Consider the following 25,373-nt stretch of genomic DNA (forward strand, 5'->3'; position numbering starts at 1 on the left):
CCCACTTTGCTCTCTCCAGGCCCAGCACACGGTAGGCTCGGTCAGCCCTTGTTGATGAGTGCTGGGGCCCAGACTCACCGTCTGTCCAGGGAAGGGAGCAAAGAAGAGGCAGGCCAGTTGGAGCAGCATTAGAGCTGCAGCAGTGCCTTCACGGAGGAGGGAGCGGGGGGCAGGGCAGAAGGGGCAGGAAGACAGCTCAGAGGCTGCAGTGGCTTCTGCGGATGGTGGTCGTGTCCTGAGCTCTGGCAGAAGCCCGCTTGGTCTACGGCTTCCTCCATCCTGCATCTCAAACCTCACAGAGGTTTTATTTTCCCAACTGTTCTGTCAGGGAAGTCCCAGGAAATGTGAAAAGAACACTGTACAGTCTTTCTCTGCTCATCTTCTCAGAAATCTTTTTCACAAGCAGGATTTTGGAGAGCTGCCATCCTCTCGTTGTCCCTCCACCCGGGACTGGCTTTAAGCTGTGGAACTGAGGGGGTCACTCCAGCTTGCCCGTCCTCCTCTGGAAGAGGTTCAGAAGTCAGAGTGTCCAGTCCTGTGGCCCAGCGTCCTTGTCTGGCAGCCCCGCCCAGCCAGGGCTCCCCACGATCTTGGAAAGCCCCACTCTTGACCCCTTTTTTGTCTGCCAAGAGAACTGGGGGGTCAGTAGAACCCAGAGCTCCACAGATTCAGAGAGCTAAGTGCCCCCCTACCCTTTTATGTATATTGCTGTCTTCTGGTATTGGACACAATATACCTTCATTCTGGAACATTTGGAAAATAATGAGAAACAGGAAGGACAAAATAATAATCACCCATAATTCTGCCGCCCTGAGAGAAGCACTGCTGGCATCTTGGCACGTTACTCCTCAGTTTCACTTTTTTTTTTCCTGTGTAACTTTTCTCCTAACATAACTGAGATCACACTGTAAGACAGGATTTATATCCTTTTGACCGCACTTAACATTAAAATGTATCACACATCCATGGCATTACAAATACTTTGTAATGATTGTAAAATGCGATTTTAACGGCAGCGTGAATTTTCCCACGTGCGGGTACTATCTATCATTGGCTCAGAAGTCCCAGGTTTAGGGGTATGTTCGCTGTTAATCCCAGTGTTCAGTGACCGTCTCCTTGAATAAAGGGCTTCACGTCTGTACAGGTGCATCATGGGAAAGCAGTATGGCCGCTCCCAGGGCTCAGAGTTTGGGTTCACCTCTCCCTGTGGCTGTTCCATCCCCAGACTAAAAGTGTTGAGTCAAGGTGGTATGCACACTCAAAATTAGTTGCTGTACGAAAGGAACCCCTTACTAGCTGTGCGGGCAGGTCATTTCCCTCGTTTTCTTCCACTAAATCATGGAATCCCTCTCCCACTAAATTGGGTTCCATGAGGATTTCAGGAGATAAAGCACATCAGATACAGAGCCGAGTGTTTCATACATACAGGCCCTTTATCATTGTTAAGCTACAATTTGTATCAGTATTTTTATCTCTTGACTCTTGTCTAGTAATTTATCGGGGTCACCAAGGCCACCCCCAGTTTCCTTAAGGGCTCACAGGTTCAGCTTATGATTGTGCTTGTGGCCAAGATTTGTTACAGCAAAAGGATACACAGCACAGTGAGCACAGGAGCAGCACGGGGAAGCAAAGTCTGCAGGAAACCAGGCAGAAGCGTCTGAGTCCTCTCTCTGTGCAGTCACACAGGATGGGCTTGATTCCTCCAGCACTGAGTTGCAACAACACGTGTGAAATGTTGTCTACCAGGGATGCTCGTTAGAGACTCAGCACCAGAGGTAGGCGCCTCTGGCCGTACCCACATCCCAGACTCCCACGTGGTTTGCACAAATAATCCAGGCACGGCAAGCCGCCCTTACTGGTTAGGGAATGGTGGGAACACTCAGCATCCAAGTTCCCAGAGGCCCGCCCAGCAGGCCCTCGTAAGGGTGCAGTTGTAGGTCTGCTCTGTTAACTCTGTTCCGCACAGGTATGCTGAGAGGTCCTATTCCATGTGTTTGTACTTCAAGATGGGGGCCGGAGTGGGGTGAGACAGATGTCCTCATTTCCGTAGGACAAAATTGAGGGCTAGTAAAGGGAAGACATTTACGAGCTGGTCTCCTACTCCATGTGCGGGGTCCTGAGAGGAAGCAAGTTCTGGATAATCCCTCACCGTCCCCTTTCCTGCTAACTCGTGTCTCTCTCTCTCTCCCTCTAGACTCTCAAGGGCTCCAAGAAGCTGATGCTGTCGGTGTACTCAGCGGGGCGCATCCCTGGCGGCTACGTCACCAACCATATCTACACCTGGGTAGACCCCCAAGGCCGCAGCATCTCTCCGCCCTCGGGCCTGCCCCAACCCCATGGCAGCGCCCTGCGGCAGCACGAGGGTGACCGGAGGAGCATGCTACACCTCCTGCAAGGCGGGGATGAGAAAAAGGTGAGCCTCTGGGCCTTGGCCTCGCCGGCCCTCCCGCAAGTGGAGGGTGGCTGGGAATGGGGGGCTGGCCATCAAGACCACATTCTCCTTGCCAAACCCAGAATAGGGAAGTTTCTTAGAGGCTGGAAGAAGCGGGTTGGCCTGTAGGGGCTCTGGCCTTCGTCTCTCCCTCAAGTCCCAACTGAAGGGTTTTTTTTTTTTTTTTTCATTTTAACCTATGCACCACATATCATAGTTCACACTAAGCTGCTGCCACAAGAGGCCAAATACCGTGATTTAAATAAGCTAGATTATCTGCCCCTCACATAGCAGAGTAAAGGGGACCATCCAGGCTGATGGGGCAGCTCTGCTCTCCGTGTGCCATCCTCTGGGATACCGCCCCCTTATGGTTGAAGCCTAGTCCCCCTGTAGCCCCTAGAGTGGAAAGAGGAAGCGAGAAAGCTCGGATGATTTACACTAGAGATGATTTAACTTCTCAGTGGTCCAGACCCAGGCCATGGCCACACGCAGCTGCCAGGACTCCAAGCTCCACAGGGCACCTTTTGCAGTGTGGGTCTCAGGTTGTAAGGAACAGAAACCAGAAACCGGTCCTGGTCACCTTCCACAAAGTCAGAATTCACTGGAAGGGTGTGGGCAGCCCCAGAACTGAAGCTGAGGGACTCAGGGTGCAGTCTCCAGGAAGAAAGGGATCCCCGTGGTTTCTGTTCTCTGTATCCTTCCCCTCAAGATTCATATTCCAGGGAGGGAGCACCTGATTGCCTGGCAGGGAGGTGCCCTTTGATTGACAGAAACACCAAGACTGTGGCCGGTGGAGGAGGGGCTGTAGCCCAAAGCACCATGGGGTGTTGTAACCTGAAGAAGACGGCCAGGGGCATCAATAGATGCCCCCTACAGAGCCTTTCTCCCCGAGACCATGACTGTTTCTTTAGTAAGGACTGAGAGATGGTCCCCCTGATATTTAAGGTTCACTCCGGGTGCTGTTGGCATTGTGTCCTATGGTTGCTCCTGGGACCAAGAGTCATTCCTGTAAGCATGACTTTGGTGTGACCATGACCATGGTCAAAGCATGACCATGACTTTGGTCTCTGGTGTTTTAAGACCTTGACACAGCTTGGGGGCTCTGAGCCAACCGCCTTCCCTCTGGAGACTCTTGCTCAGCTCTCTTTTCCTGTCCATAAGACCATAACATTTATTTAATGTGTTTTGTGTTCTTTGCTCAAATGTCGATATGCAGGAAGCGGCAGAGATGGCGGGGGCCTCTGTGCCAGGCAAGAGGCAGTGGGGTAGCCAGTTCGTATGCACCGTCAGAGCCTGCCTGGGCTTCTTCAAGGTGGCCAGGTTTGCAGAGGTGGGCTCATATCCCCCTCCCCGCCAGGCGATGTTGCTCTCTGGCCATCTTGAGAAAGGAGCCCAGCCTGTGGCGTTGAGTCATTTTCAAGGCCAGCCTTCCAGGGTGGGTAGAGAACTCGCTTTATCTTTTTCTCAAGCTCTTCCCTGTATAGTGCATGAACTTAGAATAGTAAGAGCTCACCATGTGCTGGCTCTGTGCTTACAGCATCTCATTGAATCCTCGTGGCTTCCCCATGGGGTAGGTGTCCTCATGCACATTTTACAGATGCAAAAGCCGACATTCAGGGGGCACCGCGGCAGCTAGGACCCATTGAGCGAGTCAGCCCACACTTAGTGAGCACTTATGCCCGACGCTGTTATGGGAGGTGGGAATGAAGAAATGGACAAGAGACATGAAGCCTTGCTCTGGGGAAGCTTCCAGTGAGTTTGGAAGTCGTAGGAGGCATGAGACAAAAATCCAGCAATGAGCATAAATGAGCAAGATAATTAAGGTGGTGAAGATTGATGGAAGGAAATAAAATCAGGAAGGGGGTTAGAGAGTGATGGGGAGGGAGGCTCTGCTTCAGATGAGGTGGGCAGGGAAAACCTCTCTGAGGAGGTGACTTCTGAGCTGAGACTGAGAGAGGAAGGTGGAGCCACCACTTACCGTTCTGAGCACTGAACATGACAGGCAGCAAGGACAGCATGTGCAAAGGCCCTGAGGTGGGAATGAGCATGGCATCTTCAGGTCTTAGAGAGAAGGACCCTACCACTGGAACTGAGTGGGTGGGAGGATTGGGAGGATGTAAGGTGCCCTCTGGGAGTCTTAGAGTAACGTATATAGGAATGTAGAAGGCAAAGGCTGAGGGAGTCATGCTCCAGGGAGGACCCAGATACCTCAGGAGGCAGGAAATGCCCTGAACCACACGAGAGAAGCCTTCACAGATTTTACAGCTCCAGGCTGCAGCTTCTACACTCCCCCACCCCGTTCCTCCTTTTGCTGGTGCAACATGGAGCCCCCGTTTTCCTGTTGAGGAAGGGCATGGGGGACATGTCTCTGGAGCCCTCACTTCTGGCCCCCTGGCCTGATTCTCTTCCCTCCAGCAGCCTGGTCTCAGCTAATATTCCAGGTAGCTACGACCAGGCTCCCAGACTTCCCATGCCAAACCTCAAAACTCCTAACCTCAACCCCAGTGGGAACACACCTTCTAGGGAAATGAGTTCTCAGGGCAATAGTGATGTAAAAATCACACGTAGCAAAATTACCCTTGAAAACCGCCTAAGCTGTCCACTGAAGCTGGTTCTGGTTTTGCAACCCTTGCTAGGAATGCCCTTCTCCACACTGAAGTGTGAGAACCATCCCATGAGGCTGAAGGAAGGAACAGAAGGGAAGGACGCAGGTAGCACCTCTGGGAATCAGGCCTGTCTGCTCTCAAGTCACCATCACATCGTCAGAGGTGAATAGGGTGCAGAGTTGTTCAGTGTTCCAGCTTCCCTTTCTGGGCTAACCCCCAGCCTCTATAGTACAGATGTAGCCTCTGTATGAAAAAAATGGAACAGATCTGTTGTGGGAGTTAGATAGTATGGTGGCAGTGTGGCAGGGAGAGTAAGACACTGGAACCAGGCTGCCTGGGTTCAAGTCCTGGCTCCACCACTTGCCAGCTGTGTGACCTCGGATAAGTTACATAACCTCTCAGAGCCTGAATCTCCTCTTCTATAACATGGAGACAGTGGTAGGGCCTCCTCTCCCCACCACGGTGTAAGGCTCTTGTTTCTGTGCCCTGGTATGCCCAAAGTGCCTGGATCAGTGCCTGGCACAGTGGAGGTGCTCAGTAAGTATTTATTACATGAATGTCTGAATTAAAATGCAGAGCTGGGCTTCCCTGGTGGTGCAGTGGTTGGGAGTCCGCCTGCCGATGCAGGGGACACGGGTTCGTGCCCCGGTCCGGGAGGATCCCACGTGCCGTGGAGCGGCTGGGTCCGTGAGCCATGGCCGCTGAGCCTGCACATCCGGAGCCTGTGCTCCGCAACGGGAGAGGCCACAACAGCGAGAGGCCCGCGTACGGCCAAAAAAAAAAAAAAAAAAAAGACTTAAAATGCAGAGCTCACAACAATCCCACTACTGGGCATATACCCAAAGAAAACCATAATTCAAAAAGACACATGCACCCCAATGTTCATTGCAGCACTATTTACGATAGCCAGGTCATGGAAGCAACCTAAATGCCCATCGACAGACAAATGGATAAAGAAGATGTGGTACGTAATGGAATATTACTCAGCCATAAAAATGAACGAAATTGGGTCATTTGTTGAGACGTGGATGGATCTAGAGACCATCATACAGAATGAAGTAAGTCAGAAAGAGAAAAACAAATATCGTATATTAATGCATGTATGTGGAACCTAGAAAAATGGTACAGGTGAACCGGTTTGCAGAGCAGAAGTTGAGACACAGATGTAGAGAACAAACATATGGACACCAAGGGGGGAAAGCCATGGGGGGTGGGGATGGTGGTGTGCTGAATTGGGCGATTGGGATTGATATGTATACACTGATGTGTATAAAATTGATGACTAATAAGAACCTGATGTATTAAAAAATTTTTTTAAATAAAAAAAAGAGCGACCATAAAAAAAAAATAATAATAATAATAAAATAAAATGCAGGGCTCAAAGTCCCCTACTGCCCCCTGCCAGGGTCACTGGCCCATGAGCAAGTGAGCAAGTCTCAGTGGTTTCTCGGTCCCAAGGCCCCGCTCCGGGCTGAGCAGGCAGACCCTCTGCAGCAGCGGCTGCTCCCCCAGGCTCATGCCTTCAGCAGCCGCAGAGATAAGGTGGGGCCTGCCCCTTAGCTCAGGCTGGGGCCCAGCTGGGAATGGAAGGTGAGGAGCCTTTGGGACCGGCTCTGAAGAAACACCTACAGTTCTCCTCCTGTGTTTGTCCTTTACCATCACACTCACCGAGCTTCTGACACCAGATGTGGGGGAGGTTTTCCCACCAAGCAATTCTCTGTGACACCAGCTGGATGTCTTACAATTTAACTCAATTCTGACACTGTCTACCTGGAGAGAGTGTCCAGTCCCACAGGTTAAGGACTCGGTCCCATGAAACAGCCCCCTACCTGTCCCCACTTCAGGTACCAGTTGCAAGTCCACAGGTTATCACCTGTGCTTCTGACTGATCAGCTGTAACTCAGAGGTTCCCCTGACCCCATCTCAGCTTTGATTAATTTGCTAAAGTGACTCACAGAGCTCAGGAAAACAGTTTACTTACTGTGCACCAGTTTATTACAAAAGGATACGGTGAAGGATATAGATGAACATCCAGATGGAAGGGATGTGTAGGGCAGGTTATGTGGGAAGGGGCGCAGAGCTTCCATGCCCCCGACAGGTGCACCACTCTCCCCGTACCTCCACCTGTTCACTGACCCAGAAGCTCTCTGAACCCCATACTATTGGGATTTTTATGGAGCCTTCATCACGTAGGCATGGTCAGTTTTTAAAAAATTTTATTTATTTTTTTGGCCGTGTCGGGTCTCAGTTGCGGCATGCGGGATCTTCGATGCGGTGCGAGGACTCTTCATTGTGGCTCGTGGGCTTCTCTCTAGTTGTGGTGTGCGGGTTTTCTCTCTCTAGCTGAGGTGTGCGAGCTCAGTAGTTGTGGCACACAGGCTTAGTGGCTACGCGGCATGTGGGATCTTAGTTGCTACCTGTGGCACGTGGGATCCCTGACCCGGGATCGAACCCACGTCCCCTGCATTGCAAGACGGATTCTTTACCACTGGACCACCAGGGAAGTCCCGTGCATGATCAATTATTAACTCCACTTCCAGCCCCTCTTCCCTCTCTGGAGAAATTGGGGTGGGGCTGAAAATTCCAAGCTTCTAATCATGGCTTGGTCTTTCTGGTGACCAGCCACCATCCAGGAGGCCAATCAGAGTCGCCTCATTAGAATAAAAGATGCTCCTAGTGGTCTTATCACTTAGGAATTTACAGAGGTTTCAGGAGCTCAGTGCCAGGAACGAAGACAAAGACAAAATATTTCTTAGTATAAATCACAGTATCGCACCTGGTATCAGAACTCCCTGACTGTGTGACCTTGGGTGAGTCACTTAACCTTGGGTGAGTCACTTAAGCTTCCCTAGCCATGGTTTGTGGATGGTCATAGCAGCCATATGGGGCTGTTTCAAGAATCAATAAATCATGTGCACAGAGGATAGTGCCTGGGGCATAGTAATTCATTGCAGTAACAACCATCATTTATCCAATGCTTCCTAGGTGCTAGGTACCTTTCATATCATTTTTGTCCCCAAATGTTTATTGATGTCATCTCCTGAGGCTGCTCATGCTGCTTCCTGGACAGGGTTGGGGTTCTAGAGGAAGGTGGGAAGAGAGATAGCAGTGCTTGTGCCCGGTAAGCTGTGCAACTCTCATTTCACTGATGGGGAGACTGAAAGATCAGAAAAGCAACAGGCCCTGCCCCAGGGTTGCCCAGGAGTAAAGGGCAGGACCAGGATGCGAACTCAGGCCTGTGGGAGGCAGTGCAGTGAGCTGATTAAATGCCTGGGCTCTGCCCCCTGTTTGACCTTGGCCATGTCATTTCACCTCTCTGGCCTCACTTTCCTCACCTGGAAAATGGGGATAATAAGAGAAACCACAGAGGAGGAAAGAGGACTCAACGAAGTAAGGCATGTAAAGTGCTGAGCACAGTGCCTGGGATCTAGGAAAGACTCAATAAATTTAGTAACCAATTGATTTAGTGAGTTATCATTATATTCTTATTATTGGTGGGAATGGTATTCTTTTTTTTTTTTTTTTCAAAATTGTATTTTTATTTATTTATTTATTTATTTATGGCTGTGCTGGGTCTCCGTTTCTGTGCGAGGGCTTTCTCTAGCTGCGGCGAGCGGGGGCCACTCTTCATCGCGGTGCGCGGGCCTCTCACTGTCGCGGCCTCTCTCGTTGTGGAGCATAGGTTCCGGACGCGCAGGCTCAGTGGTTGTGGCTCGCGGGCCTAGTTGCTCCGCGGCATGTGGGATCCTCCCGGACCGGGGCACGAACCCGTGTCCCCTGCATCGGCAGGCAGATTCTCAACCACTGCGCCACCAGGGAAGCCCGGGAATGGTATTCTTTTCACTGTGCCAGGCTGCCTCTCACAGCTTAGTGCCCATTCCCATAGGTGAGTTTTGTTTCCTGCCAAGTGCTGGTGGAGTTTCCAGCAGGTGATTGAAGCAGATACCCTGCTGTCGATAGGTCTGTTATTACCGTCCTGGGATGAAGACTCCATTTTATTCCCATGTGAAGGATTTATGGGGAAGCGACTGGCAGGCAGTGGGGTTTGTTTTCATCCTTAGTATTCAAAGGCGGGGACCACAGCCGTCTGTGTGCTCCTGGGTTCCTGTCTGCTCTCTCCCCCCAGAATCTTCATGTCCCGGAGCTGGAGAGACCAGGTGGGGGTGGGAATGGGGGAGGGACTGACCCACGCCACCAAGTGAACCGGGCTGGAGCCTTGGTGTGAGGCCCCCAGGCCAGGCCTGGCTTGTCCCAATGCCCCAGCAGCACAGCCTGCAGGAGGGGTCCATCCGGGTTTGAGGCGGGAGCTGCCACTCTGTCCTCAGCCGGCCTCACTGACGTCGCCCAGGTGTGAAGCTCGCCTTCCCTCACCCCACCAGTGTCGTAAGGCACACACCGTGTCTTAAAGGAGCTCCAGAAGTTGGCCTCCTCTGCTGCTAGCCCTCCCCAGTAGTCTTCCTAAAATCCGAGTCTGAGCCTTTTCTCTCCTGCTTGAAGCCCAGGCTGTTGACCTCGCTCACTGCCCCACACAGGGTAGCGCCATGCCTTCCTCCCCTGCCACCCTCCCGCCAAACACAACCCTGCAGTGATCCCAGGGCGCCCTGCTCTGTCCTGTTCCTGAGCTTTTGCACACGTTCTTGCCCTCCCCTTGCCCTGGTTGACCCCCTCGGCCTTCAGGGCTTGGAGGTCATATTTCTGGGGTGCTCTGCCTGTGGTCGGGCTCCCAGGAATGGACTCTGAGACCAAGACTTCCCTGAAAGAGGTTTATAGGAATGTGCCTGTGGTAGACAGAATAATGATGGCCCAAAGACGTCTACCCCCTAAGCTCTGGAGCCTGTGAACAGGTCACTTTACATGGCAAAGGGGCTTCCCAGGTGTGATTAAGATGAGGCTCTTGAGATAGAGACATTTTCCTGGATTATGTGGGTGGACCCGATGCGATCACAAGTGTCCTTAGAAGAACGCAGGAGTGTCAGAGTCAGAAAAAAGGTGGTGTGATGCCAGGAGCAGAGTGAGAGAGGGACCAGAAGATGCTACACTGCTGGCTTTGGAGATGAAGGATGCGTCCATGAGCCCAAGAATGCAGGTGGCCTCTAGAAGCTAGAAAAGGCAAGAAAATGGGTTCTCCCCAACAACCTCTAGAAGGAATGCAGTCCTGTTGACCCACTGTAGACTTTTGACCTCCAGAGCTTTGAGGTAATAAACCTGTGTTATTTTAAGCGCCTAAATCCATGGTCATTTATTACAGCAGAAATGCAGTGCCTCGGGATCACCACCAGAAAAGGCATGAGGAATACAGGACTGCACAGAGGAAGGAGTAGCCTGTGATACCATCTCTGCAGAGGCCTTGGCTGCTCCCAAGGGAGCTCTGGAGCCGGGGGGTGACTTGCAAGATTGTCCTGAATTGAGGCAGGGGTCAGGCTTTCGCTCGTCTGCATCAACCAGTCATTGGATGGGAGCTGCTCCAGGGAGGCTGTGACCTTAGGTGAGGCAGGTCCTGGCAGGCACTCAGCTGTGAGCCATCAACAGCCAATACTCCAGCTCAGGGCCTCCTCTGAGGACAGGGACCCAGTTAGATTCTCCCCTGAATCTGTGCCCAGTGCGGAGTTGGGGTTTGGTTTGCATTGGATGCAATACCAGCAACGGCTCCCTGTCTCAGAAGCAGCCCATGTTCATTCTCTCGCATGAAGAAGCCTTCCTCATTCTTTCCAGATCATATCTGCCCAAGCTCGGTGCCATGGCTTGCCCGCGAGGGACATTTTGAAGATAATAACGATAGCTGACGCAGTGTGAGTGCTTCTGCTGTGTCATGATTCTAAGTGCTCCAAGTAGATACACCCGTTCATCACTCACAACAACCCAGTAAGGTTGCTGTGATTGTTTTACCCATTTTATAGATGAGAAAACTGAGGCACAGAGAGGTGAAGTAACCTGCCCAGTGTTACACACCTAGCGAGTGTCCTTGCCGGCATTAAACTTCCGCAGTCTGGCTTTAGAGTCTATACAGGCAGCCAGCACACTGTCACCTCCCAAACACACAGACCTGGATGTGATGAGGGACCAGGGTGAACCAGCGTGGACCTAGGTCACCTCAAACCTATCCCAGCCCTGGAGCTGCACTGGGGAAGGGAGGGGGCTAGGAAGTTGTTCCCAAGTCCGACTTCAAGCATCCCCAGAGCCTGCTCTTCCAAGAACTCTGACATTTCTGGGTGACTGCTCACAAGCCCCCCTGAGGCTTCTGTGGGCCTCACAGATGCTCTCCTTATAATGTGCTCATGGTGTCTGATGAGGAGATGGGGGGCTGGCTCTGGACTAAAGGGGCTGAGGCCATGCCACTGGGCGGTACGGCCTGGCACTGTCCCACAGGGCTGGGCCTCCCTGACATGCTGCGGAGTCTGCAGTCTTAGAACCAGACCATGTAGAGTCGTTCTGTGTGTAGGGCTCTCCCCCGACACTGGCCTGCCAGCCAGTAGGTGTCAGCTGCGGCTGTGTGGCCTTGTCTGCTTTTGTCCTGTGCAAAGTAGCACCAACAGCGGCTAACATCTATTGAGCGTTTACTGTGGGCCAGAGACTAGCCTACGTTTGTCTCTCAATTTGATCCTCTCCCTAGTAACCTTATAAGGCAGACACTATTTTCATCCTCATTTTCTAGGTGAGGAGGCTGAGGCACAGAGAAGTGAAGTAACTTGCCCAAGGTCACACAGCCGGGCCCCCACTGGTCAGTTTGGACTTGAATCTGTCCTCTTCAGCACCTCCCCTCTGACTTCCGGCGGCGGGGGGGTTGAAGGAGGAAGATAATAAATGTAAAAAGCTTCTCCTTGTGGCTGGCGCAGAGCCCCTGGTAACTCTTAGATGAATGACTTTTCGGAAATAGAAAGCTAGTTGGATGGCTTCCCTAACACCATGCCATTTGCCCTCCCCTGATGCCTGCCGGGACCTCCACCCCTTCCTCTCCCGTGGGTGGTCACACTGTGCTCTTTCGGTCCCTTACATGTCACTGGGTCTTAACTTGTTGCAGGATGTTTTCTGTTCTCTGCGGTAGGTTCCAGCTGTTCTGGCCACTTCTTTTTGTAAGTTCCCCTTTCAGACGCGAGGCACACTTAACCTGCATGTTCCTGCAGGTGCCTGCATGGATTCTGAGGCTCCGTGAATCTGCCCCAGCCTCTCCTGCCCACTCAGCCCCCTCCCCGGCCCCCATCCCACCCCCGGCTCTCCCTGCTCTGGCCACAGCGCCTCACTTCTCTGGTCCGGTGTCAAGTGTGCTCTCCTTCCTACTGCTGTCCCGTGACCCTGAATGCCCCTCTCGCCCTCGCCCTACCCTCTCCTGGTTGACTCCTGCCCACCCTCCAGTCTCATCAGAGATGTCGCTTTCTCCAGGAAGCCCCTCCGCACCCGTCCCCCCACCTCCAGGCGGGATCATTGCCCCTCCTCTGCACCCACACAGCCCACAAGTCACCGCATCTGGCTGTGATCACGCGGTACCGTGGAGGTCTGTTTACTGGTCTCTCCGCCCCTCAGGACTCTGAGCCCTCGGGAGCAGGCCTGTGTCTGGGTCCTCTCCACACCCCCTGGCCTGGCGCTGGGTCTGCCCTTAGTGGGCGCACCCTGTGTTTATGGAATGAAGAGCTGCTGAGGCGACACTGCCGTGGCCTCTCAGGATGGATGGCAGAGCCCTGGGAAGGCGGGAGACCCCTGGGGTGGCAGCTGGTGGGGCCCTGCACCTGGACTTGGCCTTGATCCTGAGGCGGGAGGATGGGAGGTGAGGGAGCTGGGTGGAGGGTCCGCGGCCTGACGGGTACTCCCTGACCGAAGGGCGTATAGTCAGGGGCAGCCAGTGGAGGCCTAGAGAGTCCGTGGCCGCCATGGTGTGAGGAACACGTGAAAACCTGGAGCGTCTAGAGTGTTAGCACCAGAGGGGTCCCTGGAGGTCCTCTCCTCAGCGCCTTGCTTTTACCGCACTTGTACCTGTGACCCACGGAGGGGAGAGGGGCTTCCCCAGGTCACTCAGCAAACGAGGGGCAGAGCTGGGGCAGAAACTGGAGTGTTCCAGGAGATCTTGCAGGCCTGAATAGGCATGCCCGTCGGAGTATGGCGGGGGGGGGGGAGGTCTTTAGCCTGCCGCCCCCCCAAAGGTCCTGGTGCCCTCCAGGCCCTCGAATACTCTCTTCGCTCCCTCCTGCAGGTGAACCTGGTGCTGGGGGACGGCCGGTCCCTGGGCCTCACCATCCGTGGGGGAGCCGAGTACGGCCTGGGCATTTACATCACTGGCGTGGACCCGGGCTCTGAAGCGGAAAGCAGCGGACTCAAGGTGAGAGACCCCTGACTCCCAGGGAGGGGATGGGGCGCCAGGCTGAACGTGTTGGGGCGAGGGAGGGAAAGACCCGTGTGTGGAGCCCTGTGCAGCTGGTTTCAACGGGACGTCCAGCAGAGCAGCCGGCACCCCCACGCGAAGGACCTGTCGCAGCCGAGAGCCCTCCCCTGGCTGCACGGCTCTAGCTCAGAGCTCAGAGCAGGCACCAGGAGCCGCCACCTCTCCCGAACCCCGAGTTCTCCCGGCCATCCGCAGAGCAGGGCAGCCTCCCACGAGCTGCTGGGCAGCAGGCCAGCTTGAGTTCCTCGTGGCTGCTGTTTTGGAAACACTGCTGATGGCCTGTGATGGCCCCGACTTCAGGGTTGATTGTGGTACTCGGAGAGGGAAGAGGAGAGGAAGCTGCAGGCTGGGGTGGGTTTGCACCGGGCAGCCTCGGGGCTGGCGTTTGATCCAGAGCAACCAGCAATTAGCTCTCACTTTAAAGAGGGCTATCTGTGTGCCCAGCATCCGTTAATTGACGTTACACATATCATCTCATTGAACCGTATCCCGTGGGGTAGTATGTTATTACCCGAATTTCCCGGTTGGGGAAACTGAGGCATGTAGAGGTTAAACGGACTTGTCCAAGTTCATGCAGCTGATCAGTTGCAGAGCAGGGTTTGAGCCCAATAGTCTTAATTCCAAAGCCCATGTTCTTAACTGCTACGCTGTATCTCCTGCTGGGGAGGGCCAGGAACTGGCTCAGAGCTTTGGGTGGGGGGAGGTGACAGTGAGTGAGGCAGAGACTGTCCACAAGGGCACTGGACTCAGGACACACCTAGTCACCTAGATAAACGGCAGCACGCTTTTGGGCTAAATCCTGGTGGCAGGGATGCCACAGCAGCGGTGACCCCGGGTGCAGGTGGCGTTTGAGCCACGTCTTGTGGGACGAGAGAGGCTGTTGGGTAAACGGGCTGGGCTGTGGAGCTGCCTGGTTGAAGGAGCCATGTGGTTTGACCGTGTGTGACTGGATGGGCAACCGGCCACATGTGAGGCTGGGAAAGAAGGCACGAGGTGAGGTCGTGCCTTCCTAACAAAGGGCCTTGAATGTCCCACTGACGGAGGGAAGCGGATTCTCTCTGTGGACGAGAAGGGTCATGGAGGATCAGAGTGGTGGTCAGGAGACCTCTTCGCCCACCAAGCCACAAAGGATGAGGCTGGAGTGGCAGAGAGACAGGAGCCAGCCTCATCCTCCGTGACGTGGCTCGGGGGGTTCTCTTAGGAAACATGGCACAATGGGAAGAGCTCTGGGTCTGGAGTCCAGATCCCAGCCTTGCTGCTTTTACTTTAGTAGCTGTGTGACCTTGGAGAATCTCTCTACCTCTCTGAGTTTCCCTTCCCTTTCCCAGATAATAACAATATATAGCATCTCTTTCTCAGAAAAAAAATGAGGAACCAACTCACAGTGACATTAAAAATAAAGGTTAAAATTATTGAGGGTCTGTGTTTTGGACTGAATGTTTGTGTTCCTCCCAAATTCATACCTTGAAACCCTAACCCCCAAAGTGATGATACTAGCAGGTGTGGCCTTTGGGAGGTGATTAGGTCATGAAGGCAGAGCCTCATGAATGGAATTAGTGCCCTTAGAAAAGGGACCCCAGTGAGATTCCTGGCTGTCTTTCCGCCTTGGGAGGATACAATGAGAAAGAAGTTGGCAGTCTGCAGCTCAGAAGAGGGTCCTCACCAAAACCTGACCACACTGGCTCCCTGATCTCAGACATTCAGCCTCCAGAACTCCAAGAAATAAATGTCTGTTGTCTATAAGCTATCCAGTCTGTGGTACTTTGTTACACAGCCTACACTGACTGAGACTGTCTGCTCTTTCCCAAGCACTTTATGTCATAAAATCACCTAAACCTCCCAACATTCCTGTGAAAGCAGTTCTTCCGTTAGCCCATTTTATAGGCGCAGTATCTGGGACTCAGAGAGCTGCACAGCTGTAAGAGGCAAAGCCGGGATTCCCATCCAGGAATCAGAATTCTGGTTCTAGAACTGTGTGCTGGTTACCAGGCCAGCCTGGGCGGGGGTGGGGAGAGGAGTAGATGTCCCACAAATGTTGGTAGGCTCTAGGTGATTCGGAAATGCCCTGGGTCTCCGGCTTGCTATGCTCTCAGTGAGTAAAGATGATTCCTTGTTGGGACTCCAAAAGGAGACAATCTCATGGTATTCTATATGCAGATAGTATTTAATAAATTTGTTATTTTGTATTAATTTTAGATTTACTGAAAAGTTGCAAAGAGATTGCCCATTTGTTCTTTATCCAGCTTCCTCTAATGTTAACATCTTATATAACCATGATGTGTTTGTCAAGACTAAGAAACTAACATTGGTATAATACTGTTAAACAAACTACAGACTTTATTCAGAGTTCACCAGTTTTCCCACTAATTCCCCTTTTCTATTCTAGGATACAGTCCAGTTCAGCATAGCACGTTGTGTTTAGCCTGTATGCATTTTTCATTCCATTTATTTTCCCCAAAATTTCAAAAAAGATTCAAGTCAGTTTCTAGACACAGAGTAAAGATTTTTTTTTAAACGATTAAGTGAGGAAATTGGGAGGAAGGGAGAAAGCGAGAAAGCCGAGGTGAGAGTCCTTCCGAGAACACTCGCCGTGTGGGGCTGCAAACCGCTACAGGCAACACACAGATTTGACTCCGAGCTTCCCGGCAGCCAACACAAAGAGGGCAGCAGGTCAGGGACATTTGTAAGATGAAAACAGACCAACTGTGCTGGAGAAGCCTGGTTATTCCTCTTCCTGAGGCCTGAGGGCAGTTTTCCTCTGGTCCTTCTTAGAGAGGATGTTGTGTGATGACATAAGCAGTGTCTTCAGTGACAGCAGACACGTGAGCAGGTCCCATACTTTGTTGGTGGTGAATACACGCTTACTGAATCCATGTTAAGAGAAAGCGGGAGCGGGGAACGGCAGCGTGCAAGAGAGATGACGTGCTAGGTTCTGGCCAGAGAGGACTGAGCATCTCTCTCTCTCTCTCTCTCTCTCTCTCTCTCCCTCCCTCTGATTACTGACAGGTGGTAGCTTTGCTATCATGTTAGCCACTTACTGAGCAGTTACTATGTTAGGACGGCGCTAAATGCTTCACATTATCTTACTGATTTTTGCAACAGTCTATGAAAACGGAATGTCCTTCTCCCTCTTTGACAGGTGGCAGATTCAGGAGCAATAGTAAGCAGCTTGCCCAAGGTCGCCCAGCTAGGAAGTGCTAGCTTTGAACTCACACCTGCTCACTCCAAGCCCATACTCTTAACCACCACGTTCCACTGCCTTCAAGTGATGATGTGGGTGTTACCATCTCCAATTTACTGTTGAAGAAACCAAGGCTCATGGAGATAAAGGCCAAATTCTTTCTCATGTCAGAACTGGGATTTGAACCCAGGCCTCACAGAGCCTAGGGTTGCCCTGTTTAGGGGGGAATGGGAGGCCTAGGACCTGCCCTGACCAGCTGTGTCTTCGAAGGTGGACTTGTCCCCTGCTCCCTGGGCCTCAGTCTCCCAGCTCAGACAGTCTGCAGGTGAACGGCTGGGCAGGCGGATCTCTGGGGCTTTCTCCTAGATCTGCACATTTTCCCGGCCTGAGAGCGCCAGTGGGTGCCCAGGCTCAGGAGCGTGATCCGTTCTCCTTCACCTGCAGGTTCCCATACCCACGGAGAGATGCCAAAGTAGGTAACCTGCCGGCAGATCCCTCTTCTGTGTGGAAGGAAGGAAGGAAGTGGGCATTACATGCAGGCAGTGGGTCTCCCTGGCTGCCCCTCCTTTCCTTCCTTGCATTTAATCAGCAGATATGTACTCAGGATTCCTGTGTGCCAGACACTGTACTTGCCCTGTGGCTTCTGAGCTGAGCCAGACAGACACAGTCCCCGACCTCCTGGAGCTTACTTTCTAGTGGGAAGACAAGGGCGGAATAAGTTCCACCACTGTTTGTTTAATTACGATTGTGATAAATACCAAGATGGCGAAGTACATGGAACTCTGTCTGGTGGTAGATATCCAGGAAGGCTTCCTGGAGAAAGAAACATTTCGGTTGAAATTTAAAAGGTAAAAATTAATTATGTGAAAGAGGAAAGGAGAATTTCAGGCAGAAAGGACAGAAAATGCTGAGTCCCTGAAGTGGAAAGAAGTGTTCCAGGATGCAAAGGAAGACCAGAGTTGGCTGAACGCAGAAAGCCAGGCAGGGAGATGGTGCCAGATGATGTGGAGGAGGCGAACAGCCAGATCACACAGGGTGTATAATGCACCCAAGACTGCAGCCATGAAAAGATGATGCTGAGATCTGCCATTATTGATATGGAAGGATGTCCATGGTATGTTATTAGGTGAGAAACAGACTGCCAAACCACATATCTGTCAGGATCGCATGCATATTGTATACATAGACAAAAATATCCCCAGAGAAACGTCTACACGTGGTTATCCCGAGGTGGGAAGATTATGGCTGATTTTCATTTTATTCTTTACATCCTTATACAGTGTCTGAATGGAGCAAATACTAGTTTTATAGTCACGCAAACAGCAACAATAAAGCAGTTTCCATTTTGAAACAAGGCAGAGGAAAAATATTCCATAGAAGTTCTTCAGTTACTTTAGTTTGCTTCTCAGTTGCAGGCAGTCAGAGGCTTTATTTGCTCATAAAATGCTCACCTTCAGTAAAGTCCCTTCCATCTTCAGTCCCCACCGCAGTAAAGCGTTTTTTATTCCCTGCCACTGTTTTACTTTCTTCTCCAAGGTCCCTCGCATCTGCTAACACCTGCCTACACTCACTCAGGCGTCCAGGACTGATTGATGCTCTTTGTTGCCAACGCACTTTCCATGGAATTAGGCATATTGAAATGGAATAAAGGGGCTTGGCCGTGTGGGCGGTAGAGCCAAGAACAGGCTTTATTTGTACATAGGGCTCCTTGCCACCGTGCAGAGCTTTCCTGGGGCAATAGTTCCCCTCGTGCCTGGCTTCCAGCCACTCCCTTAGCTCCTGAGGGGCCCTGTGAGTGCAGCCAACACTGCTGGGAGGAGAAGCTTCTCGGAGGAGGTCAGGCACTTCCCAGTATTCACCCGAGGGTTGCGGGGGCGCGCCTGGGGGGCGGCCACGTAGAACTTGGAACTGTCCCACCCTCCTGGCAGGGGCTGACTGCCCCTTCGGCATTGATCTTTAGGCCTCTCTTACTCCTTTGCACCTGCCCCCAGCAAACCCTACCAAAGAATAGACCATAAAACTTTGTTCCTTTAAGGACAGCCAGAATTGACTGGCATTTAAACCTAATAATAATGGTAGCAGTTGCTATTTATTAACCAGTTATTATGAATTGGGCACTGTGCTAAACGCTTTAGATACACTCTTATTTAATCCTCCAATAACCCTACGGTTGGCATTAATAATGCCATTTAATAGATGAGCAACTGAGGCTCAGAGAGGTGTAGTAACTTGCTCAGGATCTGGCCCCAGCCCTTCAAGCCCTCTAAAAGCCATGGGCTTTTCTCTGCCACCTCCCTAGTACCCTAAACTGGCTAAATATCGAAAGAATGCGGAGAAAAGAAACAAAGGCCATTTAGTGTTTTCGGAAGTCACCAAGCTTCTGAAGCCCAGAGAGGTTAACCCTGACCCTGCCCGGCTCCACGGCCTTCACCCTTGAGGTCATTCCAGGGTGGGAGGCCCGTTTTGCTTTTGCCGGTGGGAGCCACGCTTCCATCCCGGCTGGGGTTCGCCGGGGCAGGATCTCTGTTCTCATGAATGCCGCACCCTTGGGGTCACCACTGTGCTACTTGTGGTCTTGGGGCCGGCCGTGGAGCATCTGCTTCACGTTCGGTGTCTCAGTGGCGATGGGGGTGAACTGCTACTCTGCAGATCTGTCGTGTGTGCTATGTGTCAGCTAAATTGGAGAAGCCAGCTGGGCTGGGCTGTCACCTCTGCAGACTGGCTTTTGCCAGGGTCCTCTTTAGATTAAGCCTGGGATGGCATCCTTTGCAGAACACTCACCCAGTATCAGGTGATCTCCACGTGTCAGCTCTTACCCTCACCACAGCTCCATGAGGTAGGAACTTGTAATCCCATCATAATTGGGGATTATTTATTAATGACTGTCTCTTTTCTGAGATCCCAGCAGCATGGGGCAGAGACTGGGTGTTGTTTACACACCGTTATCTCCCTGCGCAGACAGTGCCTGGCACACAGTGGGTGTCTTGAATGAAGGAGTCAGTGGCTGCAGCTGAGGCAGGCCCCAAGCCAGGTCTTTATTTTTTTATTTTTTTAACATCTTTCTTGGAGTATAATTGCTTTACCATGGTGTGTTAGTTTCTGCTTTACTACAAAGTGAATCAGTTATACATATACATACGTTCCCGTATCTCTTCCCTCTTGCGTCTCCCTCCCTCCCACCCTCCCTATCCCACCCCTCTAGGTGGTCACAGAGCACCGAGCTGATCTCCCTGTGCCATGCAGCTGCTTCCCACTAGCTATCTGTTTTACGTTTGGTAGTAGTATATAGTTTTTTTGACTCCAAAGCTCCAATCTTGACCACTGCTTCATTTGCATCCTGGCCTGAACACGGCACAGAGCTGGCAGTTTTGTTAAGGGGTGAATCCTGATAAGAGGTGTTAGTGGATTTTACAACTACCTGGGATGGGCCCGAGCAGTCAGACCCTTTCCCTTAGAGACTCCTGCCTTCATGTCGAAGAAGCTGAGTAGCAGCCGTGGCCCGCAGTGAGGTTTGCTCATCAAAGGTGCCCATGGGCATCTGGTGCCACCTTCAGCTCTTCTCTGATGAAGGATAAGTGACAGGAATCCATCTATATGCATAGATCCCAGCCTCCAACCCTCCCATTTTACACATGGGGAGACTGAGGACCAGAAGGAGGGGAAGGACTGGCTGAGGATCATGGAGAGGTGGGTCCAGACACCTCTGGACAGAGCCCCTCCATCATCTGGCAGTCCGACTTTGCCTGCTGACTCTGTCTCTGTGTGTCCCTGAAATAGTTCTGCTGGGAGAGAATGAGCCAGGAATACTCTCCAAGGCTGCTGTCTATGTATTCTTGGTGGGAAAAGGGTGTGGCTACTACAGAATACTTGTTTAGTAAGGATCCTTTAAAAGTATTTTTATCTGTGATTATGGCTGATTTTACAGCAGTTCTAATGAAGATGACAAAAAAATACCTCTTAATATTTATATAATTCCTAACAGTTAAAAAAAAAAAAAACAAACCTTAGATAATAAGGGCATGTTACAAGCAACTCTCTGCCTATGAATTCTCTAACTTAGAGGAATGAACCAATTTCTTGAAAGACACAAACCACTAATACTCAAGAAAGAAAAATAGATAACCTGAAAGTTCTATATGTGTGTCAAAGAAACTGAATTTATAATTAAAAACCATCCAAAAAAGAAAACTCAAGGCCAGATGCTTCTACTAATGAACTCTTCCAAATAGTTAAAGAAGAAAATTGTGCAGTCTCCCCCTGAAAATAAAAGATGAGGGCATGCTTCCCAACTCATTTTATGAAACCAGCATTATGTAATACCAAGAACAAACAAACACATTTCAGGAAAACTACACATCACTATTCTTCGTGAACATAGATGTGAAAATCCTCAACAAAATTTTAGAAAAACAAATCCAGCAATCTATAAAAAGGATAATATACCGTGACCAAGTGGGTTTTATCCAAGGAATGCAAGGCTGGTGCGACATTTGAAAATCAATGTTACTGAGAAAACCATGTAATCAGAAAAAGCATTTAACAATATTCTATGTCCATTTATGATAAAAACTCTAATCAAATTAGGAATCAAAGGGAAATTCCATTACCTGATGAAAGGCATCTTCACAAACCTGTAGATAACATATTTAATGGTGAAAAACTAAAAGGTTTCCTCTAAGATTGAAATAAGGCAAAAATGTCATCCCTCACCACTCCTATTCAATATCATACTAGAAGTTGTAGTCAGTGCAATAAGTCCATAGAAAGAAAGAAAAGGCATACAGATCTGAAAAGAAGAAATAAAAACTCTATTTACAGAGACTGATGATCTGCATAGAAAATTCCAAAGAATCTACAAAAAAACTCCTAATAAATGAGTTTAGCAAGGTGGGGGGAATACAAAAGTCAATTGCATTTCTATATGCTAGCAATGCACAACTGGAATTCAATGTTAATAAAAACAATACAGTTTAGAGTAGGTATAAATAACAAAATATGTGCAGTATTTGTATGCTGAAAACTCCAAAAAAGACATAAATAAATGGAGATATACACTGTGTTCCTGGATAGGAAGACTGAATATTACTAAGATGTCAGGTCTCCCTAATTCGATCTAGATTCAACACAATCCCAATTCCAATCCCAGCAGGATTTTTTGTAGATATTTACAAGCTGATTGTAAATTTTGTAATGCAAAGGCAAAGAAACTAGAGGAGCTAAAACAATTCTGAAACCAAAGAGCACTGTTAGAGGACTTAGTACCTGATTTCAAGACTTACTGTAAAACTATAGTAAACAAGATGATGCGGTATTAGTGAAAGGATAGACACATAGATCAGTGGAACAGAGTAGAGAGTTCAGCAATAAACCCACAAAAGCATACTTAACTGACTGTTGGCAAAGTGCAAAGGTAATTCAATGGAGAAAGGGTAGTCCTTTCAGCAGATGGTGCTGGAACAATTGGACGTCTGCATGCCAACAAATGAACCTCAACCTCAACCTCACACCTTCTATGAAAATTAACTCAAAATAAATCGTAGACCTAAAAGTAAAATATAACACTGCACTACTTCCACAGGAATTCATAGGAGAGGGACTCCCTTGGTGGTCCAATGGGTAAGACTCCACACTTCCGATGCAGGGGGCCCAGGTTCGATCCCTGGTCTGGAAACTAGATCCAGCATGCATGCCACAACTGGGAGTCCACGTGCCGCAACTAAGAAGTCCAAACACTGCAGCTAAAGATCCCGCGTGCCACAACTAAGACCCGGTGCAACCAAAATAAATAAATAAATAAAAATAATTTTTTTTTCAAGGAATACATAGGATAAAAATCTGTGTGATCTTGCATTAGGCAACGAGTTTTTAGATGTGACACCAAAAGCATGGCCCATAAGAGAAAAAATTGACAAAATGGACGTTATGAAAATTAAAAACTTCTGTCTGCAAAAGACACACTTTTAAGAGAATTGAAAAGACACACCACAGACTTGGAGAAGTCAATATTTTCTAATCCCATTTCTGACAAAGGGTTTATATTGAGAATGTATAAAGAACTGTCAAAATGGGCAAAAGACCTGGGAAATGGTTTTGTGTGGAAAACTGGTTGCATGTAGTGATAGACACATGAGTCTGTGCACTTGTCAAAACCCACAGAACTGTACACGGAGTAATTTTGTTATATATAAATTTTTAAAAATCAACTCGGTTGTTGCAGGGATAGATGGAGAGCAGACTGAGACAAATGAAGACAAAGGAATCTAACTATTACAGGTGATTCCTGCGGCCACACTGAAAGGGAATGGAGAAGGAAGAAGCTGACCTAAGCAATTTTGAAAAACATTGTTTCTACCAAAACTGTAAGGCAAAGACAAGACGAACTGTACTCAGACACTGTACTCCAGTTGGCAGATTTCTTTTCCTCAAAGGGATATGGACTAGGAATTCTGAAACTACTTCATTTGTACATGGTTCATTTGAAAAAATAAGTACTTTTTTTTTTTTTTTTTTTTGTGGTACGCGGGCCTCTCACTGTCGTGGCCTCTCCCGTCGTGGAGCACAGGCTCCGGACGCACAGGCTCAGTGGCCATGGCTCACGGGCCCAGCCGCTCCGCGGCATGTGGGATCTTCCCGGACCGGGGCATGAACCCGTGTCCCCTGCATCGGCAGGCGGATTCTCAACCACTGCGCCACGAGGGAAGCCCATGGAAAAATAAGTACATTTTAGATAGTGAGAGCCAGGTTTCTCACTCTCAGAGAAAGTTACAAGGAAGGAAAGGGAAAATAGAATAAACCCTGTTGGTGCAGGACTCGTCAGAGGTATCAATATGGACTCATTTACAAGAAAAACACAAAATGTATACATTTACCCCCAGATAAATAGATACAGAAATCAACTTACATGTGTATGTATGCGTGAGTTAGTACATACACATATAATTCCTCACTCTATCCATTGAGAGGGATTGTACGCAATTAAAATAGGTACAACTAGCACTCAGATTTTAGTTTCTAAGTACTATTCTGTACATGAAAGGAACCAGGGCTCTTTGTAGGAGTCATTGATTCCAGGTCTAGGACAGAGAAGCCTGGGGTATCTTTTGGGACCAGAAAACAAAGATGTGCTACCAAATCAATCAACCAACCAATCAGCCTATCAGATGTGTACAGAGCCAACCTGAAAGAGCACCTCATGGCCAAAGGAGAAGACAGTAAATATCCATGGATCCATACTAATGGAATTACATAAAGAACGGAATAAATACATCAATGGGGGAGAAGCGACCACTCTTCCTTAAGGAAAATTCCCATGAAAAAATGTAGAAGGAATAAGGGAAGAGAAAATCACCATTAATACATTACATTACAGGGCTTCCCTGGTGGCGCAGTGGTTGAGAGTCCGCCTGCCGAGGCAAAGCATACGGGTTCATGCCCCGGCCTGGGAAGATCCCACATGCTGCAGAGCGGCTGGGCCCGTGAGCCATGGCCGTTGAGCCTGCGCGTCCGGAGCCTGTGCTCCACAACCGGAGAGGCCACAATACTGAGAGGCCTGCGTACCGCAAAAAAAACAAAACAAAACAAAAAAAAAAACATTACATTACAGTGTTAATTGCTGTAGGCAAGATGCACCAATGGAAGCTAAATTGTGGGCAGAAGTTTAAGCAGAAACAGGAGGTTTTGCATAGTTTCAAAGTATCTCTACCAATATATTTTGTAATTACGCAGGGGAAAAGAATAAGTTTACAGTGGAGAATCCTGGCAGGTACCAAGTTAGCCAAGTGTAATACAGATTACGAAAAAAATCTTAACTTTTTTCTAATTGTAAACGTAACACTTGCTGGTTGTAGAAAAGTCAGATCACGCACTGACTCCTGTTTGCAGTGACAGTCCTTCCTCCCCTGCCCCTGTGCAGCCCGGGACGAGACAACTGTCAGCCGTTGGCGTGTCCTTCCAGACCTTTTTCTCCCTGGCCTGTTGTGCACACAGTGATTTGGGGACCCTTGTTCATTCTGTTCCTTTTGTGACCCAACCATCAGCTTCTTAGAAAAGTGCTTCCTTTCTCAGTTCAAAACCTGACATCTCTGATTTCTAAGATTTTGACTAAGTTGTTGCCACTTCAGAGCGACAAGAAGGCCCTCCTCCAAAGTCGAAGCACAAACAGGGAGCACAAGTGTATCTTAGCCATCTTCTCATTTTTTTACTACTGCGATTCAGTATCTGTAATGTTCTCTGCTGTCTGCTAGAGAGACAACACGAGGAGAAAGGAAAAAATGTCTCCTGAGCATGTCCGTTTTCTCATCTTGAGCAGGATTTGGAGAGAGTCTTGCTGGCTAGGTGGCAGGGAGGGTGAGCGGCTGTGTCCCTCCCCGGGCACCCCAAGCCCGTGGGTCCTTCTTGTGGTTGGAGGGCTGTGGGCATTCCGGTGGGCATCGGGTGCTGGTGATCTGGGGACCAGAGTGAGGCTTGCGCGACACAGCACCTGGATTTGTGTCTCCTGCGTGCTCTGCATGGAAATCGTGTTGAATGGGGAGGGTGGGAGTGGGAGACAGAGGCAGCGAAGACTCCTGGTGCCCCAGGTGACGTGCTGGCTGAGCGTCACTGAGAGGAATGGTGACAGTGAACCTCCACTGAGTCATTTTTCCAGCCCGGCGCCCTGCTAGGTGCTCTTTTATGTTCCACCTTAATGAATCCCTAAACAATTCTTGACGTAGACACTGTACATCTACTTCATTAAAGATGATCACACTGAAGTTCAGGGAGGTCACTTGCTCAAGATCACACGGC

The 25,373-nt window shown here is 49.9% G+C and overlaps 1 protein-coding gene across 4 annotated transcripts in view; it reads left to right on the forward strand.

The window, feature by feature from the left end:
• Window positions 1-25,373, forward strand: part of WHRN (whirlin) — a 91,482-nt gene that overhangs the window by 23,632 nt on the left and 42,477 nt on the right. For all 4 annotated transcript variants that reach the window (XM_059071316.2, XM_067040895.1, XM_067040896.1 and 1 more), the window contains exons 2-3: window positions 2,195-2,413; window positions 13,220-13,345. In XM_059071316.2, coding sequence (XP_058927299.1) covers window positions 2,195-2,413; window positions 13,220-13,345 — 345 coding nt within the window. The remainder of the gene's footprint in view (window positions 1-2,194; window positions 2,414-13,219; window positions 13,346-25,373) is intronic.

Source organism: Kogia breviceps, chromosome 8, assembly GCF_026419965.1.
Source record: "Kogia breviceps isolate mKogBre1 chromosome 8, mKogBre1 haplotype 1, whole genome shotgun sequence".
NCBI lineage: Eukaryota > Metazoa > Chordata > Mammalia > Artiodactyla > Physeteridae > Kogia > Kogia breviceps.